Source organism: Danio rerio, chromosome 19 (genome assembly GCF_052040795.2).
Source record: "Danio rerio strain M-AB ecotype USA chromosome 19, GRCz13ab, whole genome shotgun sequence".
NCBI lineage: Eukaryota > Metazoa > Chordata > Actinopteri > Cypriniformes > Danionidae > Danio > Danio rerio.
The window spans coordinates 28,924,987-28,937,500 of record NC_141039.2 but is presented as its reverse complement, the minus strand read 5'-3'; the positions used below and the strand labels follow the sequence as shown (position 1 = coordinate 28,937,500).

General features: G+C 34.4%; 1 protein-coding gene across 3 annotated transcripts in view; it reads right to left on the bottom strand.

The window, feature by feature from the left end:
- The window catches only part of tmem268 (transmembrane protein 268), a 16,605-nt gene extending 8,053 nt beyond the window's left edge, over nucleotides 1-8,552 (bottom strand). For 2 of the 3 annotated variants that reach the window (XR_015516829.1, XM_087295823.1), the window contains exons 1-6: nucleotides 8,272-8,552; nucleotides 8,144-8,185; nucleotides 7,787-7,839; nucleotides 5,639-5,774; nucleotides 5,233-5,327; nucleotides 5,044-5,151 (exon numbers count right to left, since the gene is read on the bottom strand). Coding sequence is in view for 2 of the 3 variants with exons in the window: in XM_087295823.1 (XP_087151949.1) it covers nucleotides 5,044-5,151; nucleotides 5,233-5,327; nucleotides 5,639-5,750 (315 nt within the window). In the remaining variant the exon portion in view is untranslated. The remainder of the gene's footprint in view (nucleotides 1-5,043; nucleotides 5,152-5,232; nucleotides 5,328-5,638; nucleotides 5,775-7,786; nucleotides 7,840-8,143; nucleotides 8,186-8,271) is intronic. The other variant, XM_087295824.1, reaches the window with a different exon arrangement.
- Nucleotides 8,553-12,514: the final 3,962 nt, after the last annotated feature.

Sequence of the window (12,514 nt, the reverse complement as noted above, 5' to 3'; positions counted from 1 at the left end):
GTACACTTTAAAACATGCCGGGTAAACACAATTTATTCAAACTCTCCCAACACAAATCGATTAAGTTAACAAATTTAAGTGTATTAAAAAAGTTTGGCAACGCAGTGGCGCAGTAGGTAGTGCTGTCGCCTCACAGCAAGAAGGTCGCTGGTTCGAGCCTCGGCTGGGTCAGTTAGCATTTCTGTGTGGAGTTTGCATGTTCTCCCTGTTTTCGTGTGGGTTTCCTCCGGGTGCTCCGGTTTCCCTATACAGTCCAAACACATGCGGTACAGATGAACTGGGAAGGCTAAATTGTCAGTAGTGTATGTGTGTGAATGAGTGTGTGTGGATGTTTCCCAGAGATGGGTTGTGGCTGGAAGGGCATCCACTGCGTAAAAACGTAATGGATAAGTTGGCGGTTTATTAATTAGTTAATTAAATACTTCAGTACTTCAACTTAAATGGTTTAAGTTCACAGTACTCATATAGATTAGTTTTTTAACTCAAAGTTGCCTTAATTTACTAGGTTTTACAGTACTCAGTTGGTTTGAGTTCTCTTCATTTATCGGGTTTTACTGTGCTCAAATTGCTTCATTTACTCAAATGGATTAAGTACACAGTACTCATTAGGAATAATTTTTGAACTTAAATGGTTAGTTGCAATCCTTTTCCTCAAACAGTTTGATTTACCTTAACTTAGTGAGTTTTACAGTGTACTATATAAACACTAATAAACAGCCAGTATCTTTATGATAAACAGCTATAATAAGACATTAGTTAATAGTGAGTATTGGGACTCAAGCTGAAGTGTTGATAAAAAAAGTAATTTCATAACAAAATGTCCATTATTTTATCCCAAAACGTACCTTCTTTTTATATAAACGATATTTAGGACATTTTGTCTCGTTTATTTTGGTAATAATTATTTTTTAAATTATTTTTATTGATGATTTTTAATAATACAACTCTGTTTCTCACTTAAAAGTCCCATGAAACTAAAATGACGTTTTTTAGATGTTAGTGTCCATATTAGTTTTTAGGATATCTATAAGCTAGTGTGCCCCAAAACAGTGACAAAATGTGCATTTAGAAGATATAAAACTGATATAAACATGTAAAGCTTGTAGTTTGTCACTTCCACTCAAAAGGATCAACTGTTTTATTCACTTCACCTCACACTTGTTTTTTTTATCACAGCTCTGCCAGTGAGACTGGTCGAGATCAAGCGCATGAAATGAAAAGCAAATGAGAAGGGGGCGGGCCATGTCATGAATATAAAACTGATATGAACAATATAAAAAATATAAAACTGATATAAATAAAAGCCTGCAGTTTGTCACTTCCATCTAAATGGATTAACGCTTTTTTTACGTCACCTCATCACACTTCAATACTTTCAATGCTCTCTAGTATCTGACATACCCCTGCCCCCTTCAAGATGCTTCTCCTTTGATGCGCTTAAGCTTGACCACTCTCACTGGCAGAGCTGGGATCAAACAAAAGACTATCGGCTGTTTTTGAAAATGGGGAGGAGCTACTCTATGCTCCACCCTCTCATCGTGTTTCGGTTGAGATTACGTCAAACATCTAATAATAGCACTACACCAGACCTTTAAGCATATACTCTAAAGACCAATTTACCTGACCAAGGCTTATGACAATAATTATAACTGTAAACTTTTAGAAAAAATGTGAATTTGGAAGTCAACATCACAACTATATTGACATCACAGAGGAATCAATTTCAGAAGAAAAAAGGTGGCGAATGATAAAAACATCCAAATAATCAAAATTCACCTCACTTAAAAATAGGAGCATGGACACTAATATAACTCATTTTAGTTATCTTGCTATAAAGGTTATAGTTGGTTAGTGCGGACACTGGTTGTCGGTTAATCTTCAATATTGTTGGATGCAGTTATCATCAATTAACATATTATGATATGTCAATGTGATGCTAATAGTTGCTGTTATAATAAATGTCTTTAGTTGTGAGTGCTAATATATCATTATCATTAATCTGTCTAATGGCCTAGATGCTTATTTAGTTACAGTTGTATTTATAGGTACTGTTCTTTGTCTAAACAGGCAAACAGATACATCTTATACTTAAATGATATATAAATGGGGTGACACAGTGGCTCAGTGGCTAGCGATGTCGCCTCACAGCAAGAAGGTCACTGGTTTGAGCCCCAGCTGGGTCAGTTGGCCTTTCTGTGTGCACTCATGTTCTCCTCGTGTTGGCGTGGGTTTCTCCAAAGACTTGCACTATAAGTGAATTGAATATGCTAAATTGGCCTTAGTATATGTGAGTGAAGGCAGGAGTGTATAGGTGTTTTCTAGTGCTGGGTTGTAGTTAAAAGTGCATCCGCTGCGTAAAACATATGCTGGATAAGTTGGCGGTTCATTTCGTTGGGGCGACCCCTGATTAATAAAGGGGCTAAGCTGAAGAAGAATGAATGAATGAGATTTAAATGATTTTAATATATACAGTTTAGTAACAGTTAGTAACAGTTTAAAATGAGTATTTTATTATTTACAATTTTTTCACTAATTAGTTTACTAATTTACCAAAATAAACTTAGGATGAACAATACTTGTATAGCATTTATCAATCATAATTCACCATCTAATAATGCATTATTAATATCCCAAATTGTGCTTGTTAGCATTCATTAATGCTAATGAATGGCTTTATTTTCATTTTATTAGTTTTCAAAACTAATGTTAACACCGATTAATAAATACTGGAATAAATATATTATTAATTTTATTGTTCATGTCAGTAAATACATAAACTAATAGAGCAATATTTTAAAGGGGTATTCCACTACAAAGTCATGGTTTAAACTTTAGTTGATGTGTAATGTCGCTGTGTGAACATAAACAACATCTCTGAATGTAATACGCTTAAAGTTCAATGCAAAGGGAAACATTGGCTTTTACAGAGTTAGCTTAGCAAAGCATACAGTGAGCGAAGTTTGAGGACTACAAATAAATACATCAGGGTTAGTGTGATCACAAACGCTTCAGGTTACGCGCATTCACCCCACGCAGCAAAGGGGCTTGGCCAAGGGTGCTGTGATGTTATAGCGGAGAAAGCTAAAATGGCGTCCAAATGCTGCTATTTCCACTGCTGCTATTTCCACTGCTTACAGTTTAATTTTAATTATGTTCAGAGAATTATAAAAAAAGATATAGCTAGCATTTAATAAAGGACAGCTTCCAGAATCTGTCCCAGTTCAGTGCTGGATTCGGCTAAAAACTGGTCAAAGGAACAGCATAATAGAAGAAGCTGTGGATTGTGAGCTACAACCTGTAAGTATTTTTATTTGTTAAAACTGATCTAGTACATGCACAGTTTCTAGCGATAACGGTATGTTGTAGCAAGGACGTAAACAAGGATATAAACTACTGGAAATGCTGTTTGGCACTGTTAACAATTTAGATGCAAATTCATATTTATCCTACAAACTACTGCAAACACTGCCAATCTTCACCAGCGCTGCAGTGTCTCTCTATGCTGCCCATTTATGTGCATTCTACTTCTCAAATAACCAACTCACAAAAGATACAGTATGTGAACATTTCATATTACTTACACATTCTTATTCTGAATATCTTTGAAAGACACTTGTCAGATTTTATTTTAGAGAGCAGGCATGAGGTTCAGTTGTGTCCTATTCATTTTCTTTCAGATTCAGGCTCAAACTGATACAGCTACAGTGATGGACAGTGTTTACACAGCAGAGGCACAGTGCATGTTATTAGGCGTGACACTTTTCCTGGTGACGTAGAGCCGATTTGCGAATCATAGCACAGCTTGTTAACTGGCCAATCAAAGCCTCTATAAACACAACAAAGCCTTAAAAAATACACTCTGGACCACCCCATAGATATATACACTAGATATCGCATAGGGACCCTGAGCATGCGTCAATAGCACTGCCACATTGGTACAGTGCTCACAGGACTAATGTCATTCAACCGCAGTAGTCAAGACAGTATTATTACGTGAAGATGCTGGACTTTAGCGCTGTCTACGGGTGTAGTAACGAGCAAACAAAGAAAACAAAGCACAAAGGCAGAACATTTCATAGGTAATATTAATTTTTTTCTGTTTTTGTATGTTCTGAACTTTCATGCTAATCAGGTAACGTTATTGATGATAACAGTCACTTACTGCATTCACCATACGGCAAAGCAGCTCCAACTCGCACTAAACACTCGGCTTAAGCTAGTTTTGTTGAATAAAATCAGTAAAAAATGCAAAAGAAATATGACAACGAGATGCTGCGCTGCCAGAAACTTGTATTATTGTCATCTAGTGAAAGAGTAGTTCAAGGGATTCATTCACAAACGAATCGCTCCCTCCGTCAGTATGAGAAGTGAAAGCAGGAGAGGAGGTGTGTTTCAGGACATGATTATATCAAATTTAACAGGGAGGGTGGATAGTACATTTCTGTACACACAAACACAAGCTTTTTGTCAGGAATGCCCGTGCGGTCACTGATCCATCAATGTAGAAAAGTTATGTAAAATTTTAATTTTAGTAATTAGAAAAAAAAAATTACATACTAACATCCAGGAAAACTGCCGATCATAGATATATGTGTATATGTGTATATCTCTGGCTTTGGATGGCCACAGTCCTCCACTGTACCTTGGTCTTGCATACATTTCAACGGAGCGCCACCCTGTACCAAGATGGCGGCGCTATTGACGCATTCCGTCCAATAGACAACAATAGGCCAGGCGACATCTAATGTATATATCTATGGGACCACCCCTTTAAACTGTTACCAAAACAACCATTAATTTACACTTTATTAAAAAAAAAATAATAATAATAATATATATATATAATTTTATTTTTACACATGAATTCCTTTATGAATTTTTACAAAAACAGTATAATTTACTGTGATTTCCTAAACACAGTGTGTTTATTGTCGTTGGAGTGAAATATAATCCGAGCTCATTCTCAACAGGTTCAGTGAGTTTCCCTCTTTGCTCAGCACTAGAATGTGTGTGAGATGCATTGATTTAGCAGGCTTCTCTTACCGGTGCCATGATGAAATTAAAAACATATGAGTTGAAAAGCAGATATCTTCTGACGGACGGATGGTCCAGCGCTAATTCAAGTGGACCCTCAAAATTATCTGCTGGGATCTGAATAGGATTATAATGACGGTTGTTGATTCATTTAGAAGTGTACATGAACAATTCTTAAGGCAAGCTGTAAATACTAGCCTGGAAGCCTTTTGTTTCCAGAAGAGTCCTGCAGCGTGAGAAGTCAAATTTAGGAGTGAACCAGGAGGACGTGGGGACTGATGCCACACACTGACCTGACAAAAAAACACACCAGGTGAGCTTTAATGCAATAAAACAATTTAGGCAGGATTTAAACGCCCTATTAATTATGAAAATGAAAGTTATACATATAAAAGAAAGGCATATTTCTAATTCCTGTGGCATTTCAGAAACATCTACGTGTTATGAAAGTGTCATTAGAGCATTGCAAGCATTTCAGTGCTATTGTTTAGTTGAGGCCAATAAAGCAGGGTGGTAAAAATCATGCTGCAGTCACATTTGTACTCTTTGATGATTTGGTTTAGCTGTTTTTTATGAACACTGGATGAATTGGAGTGATATGTACCGTTCCTCCATGTGGATGATGTGCCTGGTTCTCCTGCTGTGCGTGACTGTCCTGTGGGGGATTTGCCATCAGATTTTTCCTCTCTGTTACACTGCCGCTCCCTCTCCTCCATGGTGACGGCCACTGTCAGAGCCTGCTGGAGAAAACAGACACGCATTATATAAAAGGGCGCATAAAAGAAAATGTGATCAAACCGTTTAAAAAGAGGGCTTAAAGCAAATCAGGATAAAAAGGATTAAATTAACATTGATATGACCAAACATCCCAATTTAATTAATCACATTTTTTAGATTAGAAGTTACGCTGAAATAAGGCTGTATCTCATTTAAAATATGTAATAATTTGCAAAGCATTTCTAAAATAGCACTGGGTTTACAAATGTCTATAAATGAAACATTACACTTACTTTGTTGACATTTAAAGGTTTTTATAAATATACTTTTGATGTTTCTGTTTAGAATTTTGCTAGTTTGTTCAATTTAAATGTATAGACACAAATAGACAGTCCAACAAATGTAGATTTTGAAAGTTTGTTAGTTTTTTCCCATACAAAAGTGTGAAGCAAAATATGCTATAGATGCAAAACAGACCAACAAATAACTCAAAACTAATCACTGCAAAATAAATGTTTTGCCCAATACTTGCCTTGTTTCTGCTAGTATTATAAAGGCACATGTACAAATTTATGACTAAAAATAAAATAAACAAAAAATCTAATAATAACACTGTAAAACCCAAAGTTAAAGCAACTCAAACCATTTGAGGAAACCGATTGCAACAAACCATTTAAGTTAAAAAACTAATCCTATTGAGTCCTGTCAACTTAATCCATTTGAGTAAATAAAGCAATTTGAGCACAGTAAAACCCAATAAAAGAAGAGAACTCAAACCAACTGAGTACTGATAAACCCAATAAGTTAAGGCAACTCAAACCATTTGAGGAAACCGATTGCAACAAACCATTTGAGTTAAAAAATAACAACAACTAATCTATAAGAGTTCTGTCAACTTAATCCATTAAAGTTGATGTAATGAGGTATTTAATTAACTCATTACCTTCAACACCGAGTTCAAAACTCTATTCAAATGAGTAGAAATAACTTTCAGCAAATTTAAAGTTTACTAAACTCATTTCATTTAATAAAGTTGACTGTTGGGTTTTACAGTGTACATTTTCTGCAAGATCTTATTCTACATCCCTAATCCTATATTAAACAAACTTTTTTTTCTTGCTTGTTGAAAATACTTTTTCAAAATATGCTAAAACATCAGAAAGTTCAAAGTTAAAAAGAAATTTGAGTACACTGTAAAACCCAAAAGTCAACTTTTTCAAAATAAATGAGTGTAGTAAACTCAAAATCTACTCAATTTGAAAAGAGTTTTAATTACCTTCAGTGTTGAAGGTAATTAATTAAATACCTCATAACTTAAACGGAGTAAATTCACAGTACTCATATACATATCCAAAAACGGTTTGAGTTGTCTTAGCTTATTGGGCTTTACAGTGTATCACATAAACAGATATTTCTCCTTGGTTTATGCATGATTATTTCATATTTTAGAAAGTTTCAAAATTCATTTTGATTTAATTCAATACAAAAATACTTAGAAGAAAACATTCTTGCTTTTGTTGTGCTTGCAACATTTAATGTCAATCTCTAATTTAAGACTTTTTAGTGATAGTTCATCCAAAACCAAAAAATCTATCCTCATTTACCCATCCTCCACTTGTTCCAAACTTCTTTGACTTTTATTTTCTTCCATTGAAACAAAAGATATTTTGAAGAAAGCTGGAAACCGCTAACCATGGACATCTATAGTATTTGTTTTGGTTAAAGGATTCTAACATTCTTTAAAATATCTTCTTTTGTGTTCAATAGAATAAAGAAACTCTGGAACCACTTGAGTGAGAGTAAATAATGAATCAATTTCTGGTCGTTTTTGCATGAACTATTCCTTTGAGAAGATAAAATTGACTGGCAAAGCAGGCATCATTTGTAATTATATAACTAATAGCACGAATGATCTATAACTGTCTAGAGAGGTCGAACTATAACTAAGTGTATAATGTAACATGAGAAAAGCTTGAGTAATTTCATCATTCTAAATAACATGTCATTCAAAATGACAAAGAGTGTGATGGCAAACCTGTGGTTCGGGCCCAGCTTGTTTCAGTTGATGATTTCGGCACAGTTCACTGTCTGTTTAAGAACAGGAAACAACAATCTTGCAGTCAACTTCTCTTTTAACAGTTTCACATGAGACCGTATAAGGAAGACGTTATGCTATATCTCAAAGATAAAGAAAATGGGCAGCAGTCTCTCTGAATTACAGTAATCTGCATGCCAATCTGAATGTGTTTCACAGTTATTGCAAGCAGTGTTTTTATACATCAATCCGCATGAACCTTTGCATACATTACATCACTTCAGAAAGCTGTTAATGTTTGACCATCATGACCCAGAGAACACCAATCAACATGCATTTAAAGCCATTTCAACAAACCTGCTAGCAAAACGACAGCATTCACAGCTGACTGCAGCCAATCTGAGGGAAAAGGAAAGTGATATTAGTCAGCACATGTAAATAATAGCTTAGGCTGAAAATGCACCCCTCATTTAACCCTCGCTTACCTTAGCTTTACTAAACATCAAACACACTTTCCTCCAGAATATAGTAGTGTGTATGTGACAGCAGGTCCATCTCTTCATTTCTGTCATTGTGTGTCTCTCTCAGGTCCTTCTCAGTCATGTCTGCAGTTGCCACTACCTTCTAAACTCCTCCCACTGCTTTAGCTCTCATTTTTTAAGCCCTTCATTGCCATTTATCGGGGGTTTCTCTTCATTTTAAGGTAAGACTCTTCTTGTGGTATCCAAATAGCTTTTGTTTTTGAGTCTCTGTGAGATTGTGTTCCTCTTAAGTGACTGTGGGAGTGATTTTTAAACCCTCCCCCAGCTCGAGCTCTTCCTCTATCTCTTCTCTCTGCTTTCTTTTTCTCTCATCTTGTGACTCAGCTCAGTCTGAACACATGACTGCAGGAATGTACACACAATTTCACAGCGCCTCGCCAAAAAGTGTGTGATTGTGCTTGAATCATGTGTGTGAGCACAGAGAAGAGATGGTTATAATGTGCTTTTTGTTGCAAATATTTACTGATGGCAATACTGGCATGCTGTGAGTATAGAAAACAAATGAAATGAGTGCTTGAATCAGGTGCAGTTGTTTTTTTATACACCTGCTTCAGAATAGTAAATGTTTTCTGTGAACTCTGTAGTTAAAAATTGACATGATTTGTATACTACATAATAAAAAGTAATCATTTGCACAATTTATTTAAGGATCAATGCATTATTAAATAACTAATATACCATGTAATATATTCTCATATGTCATTAAATGATATGCTATATACAGCTGAAGTCTAATTATTAGCTCGCCTTTGAATTTTTACTTTTTTAAATATTTCCCAAATGATGTATATATATATATATTAAAATATATATATAAAATAAAAAAATAAAAAATAATAAATATATATATATATATATATATATATATATATATATATATATATATATATATATATATATATATATATATATATATATTTGGAGAAAGTCTTATTTGTTTTATTTCGGCTAGAATAAAAGTAGTTTTTTTTTTTAAATCCCTTTTAAGGTCAAAATTATTAGCCCCTTTAAGCTATATAAATTTTTTGGATATTCTACAGAACAAATCATAATTATACAATAACCTAATCTGCCTAGTTAATGTAATTCAACTAGTTAAGCCTTTAAATTTCACTTTAAGCTGCATAGTAGTGTGTTGAAAAATATCTAGTCAAATATTATGTACTGTCATCATGACAAATATAAAATAAATCTATTATAAAATAGTTATTAAAACTATTATGTTTAGAAATGTGTTGAAAAAATCAGGCGGGCTAATAATTCTGACTTCAACTGTATATTCTAATATTATTAGTATGTACAATGTAATGTAATATAATAATTCAGTTTTATGTATATTAATTAACAAAGTCTTCGACAAAAGTTTTTTTTTTTCATTCATTCATTCATTTACTTTTCGGCTTAGTCCCTTCATTAATCCGAGTCGCCACAGCAGAATGAACCACCAACTTATCCAGCACATTTTTTCGCAGGGGATGCCCTTCCAGCCGCAACCCACCCCTTGGAAACATCTACACACACTCATTCACACTCATACACTATGTGTTTTGTAAATTTAGCTTACCCAATTCACCTGTACCGCATGTCTTTGGACTGTAGGGGAAACCGTAGCACCCGGAGGAAACCCATACGAACGCAGGGAGAAAATGCAAACTCCACACAGAAACACCAACTGACCCTGCCAAGGCTCGAACCAGCGACCTTCTTGCTGTGAGGCGACAGCACTACCTACTGCGCCACTGCGTCGCCAACAGGGCTTTTTTTTGAAAAATGTAAAAAATTAAAAAGATTTTGTAAAAGAAAAATGCATCTAATTTAGGTTGGACATGACTGATATTTGTGTGCATAATTAAAATCAATGCATGTATCACATATCATATAATATTATGACCTATTATATTAACAACCCAGGCTCATTCTGAAAGCGTACCCCTATATACATTTCTGGAGAGTGCGAAATACATCCCAGGAGGTAATTTTTTTTTTGCACTTTTTATTCTTGCGAATCCACCAGAGGCCGCTGTCAACTGACTGACTGACCAAACCAACCCCCCCACCCCCTTCCATAAACCCCAACCAATAGTTTTTTCAAAAGTACCGTTTGACCTGATCATCCCCTTCCCTAAACCCAACCGATTGTGTTTTTAAAAGAAATCCAAGAAAAGAAAAGCCCTCACCTGTTTTTTACCACGTTTTCACATCTTATCACGTTGTTATTTACTTGCTTATTTAATTTGTTGCCTTTTGTTTTTGTTTTAACGGCTTTCTGGAAAAGAAACAGAAGCTGTCGGCGATGTCATACCGCCCTGTAGCGTTCGTTTCAAATTACTTGATTCAAAATTATTTATATACACAGTGGGGGAAATAATTATTGAACACGTCATGTTTTTTATTTTAGGAAATAATATTTATAAAGTAGCTGTTGACAAGGAATTGAACCAGATTTTGGTAAAAACCCAAACAATACAAGCATTTAAAAAAAAATAGATATGTGTAATAACATTTGAATGACACAAGGAGAAAGTACTAAACTATTGAAATGTATTTAATGGGCTACTTTACATAAAAGGCATGAAAGGCTTTTTTAGGGATGGCAGCTTAAAGACGCCCCTCATATCCAGAATGAAGTCACATGCATTGCTCAGGTGTGATTTTTTTTTTCACAGACTTCAACAGAGTGCAAACATCTTGATGGTTCTGTAGGTTTTGTCTATCAAATCTGATCTTTAAATAGTAGTCTCTATTGGATTCAAGTCAGGTGATTGGCTGGGCAGCTTGATTCTACAGGTTGATTTTCTTTCTCTGAAATCATTTGAGAGTTTTACTTGGCTGTGTTTTGGATTAGTGTCTGGCTGAAATGTCCACCCTAGTTTCATCTTCATCATCATGCTAATATTAGTTTCAGCTAATATTAATTCACAATGACAAAAAGCAAAAACTTGCTGAATAACTACTCAAAGATTTTTAGGTGCTGTTGGCTTTCGCTACCTTTCTACACCTTCCTCTTTCGTGTGTTCAATACTTTTCCCTGTGTCATTTCATTTTATTACACACAACTTAATTTGTAAACCAATTAAATTGGTTTTCTTCGGGCATTAGAATTCATTTGGTTGTTTCCAACATCAAGCGAAAATTTCAAGTCAACAACACATTAAAAATATAAAATGTATTATTATTATTATTATTATTATTATTATTATTATTATTATTATTATTATTTGTAGTAGTAGTCGCAGTATTGTTGTTATTATTTTATTACTACTGTTTTGTAGTGGAGTGATAATGTGCACCTGTTCAGACATTTGTCAAGTATATTTGTCAAGTATATTTAAAAAGTCTTTTTTCAGTTACATCTTCTGCATTAATAAAAAAGTATGATGTAGTAAAGATTAAGGGTATATTTACAACATATACAGCAATTTAATAAATCAAACACAAAATGCTTTAAAGCAATGTGTTCTCAGTCTGAAGGTCCCTTGTTAACTTACACGCACATTAGAATCACTTCTGCTTTTGTCTGGTTTGTTATAACAGGTCAAGATGTGCTTTTTGTTTTAACCAACATCTTATGACTGATTATTCAGCAGCACAAAAGTCCTACAGTACTGTTTACAATTTACATAAAGAAATTAAGAACACAACAGAAGTGCATCCTAGACTTATTCATTCATTCATTTTCTTTTCGGCTTAGTCCATTTATTAATATGGGGTAGCCACAGCGGAATGAACCGCCAACTTATCCAGCATGTTTTTACACAACGGATGCCCTTTTAGCCGCAACCCATCTCTGGGAAATGCTTAACATTATACGTCATATAATGTATATATGGGGACAACATCCTTATTTTATGTTCAATTAACTTAAATTCCTAAAAACTAACAAGTTAACTTAATTCCTTCATGTTTTCCCTACACAAATTGATTGAGTGGAACCCAGGATTTTTTACAGGATATAGACAACTCTTGGTAACTGACCCCATCTGCTGGAAGAGACAAAAGTGCGCTGGTAAAACAGTGTTGATGTTTTTAGTTAATATAGGCTAGGCTACTGTTACTAAAATAACCAAAAGATAAAATGGATTGATTAAAAACTAGATAAATAAATTCATCCATTTTCAATAACCTATTTATTTATTTACACATTTATTTACTTACTTTAAGCATTTTTATGATTTTAATATATTTA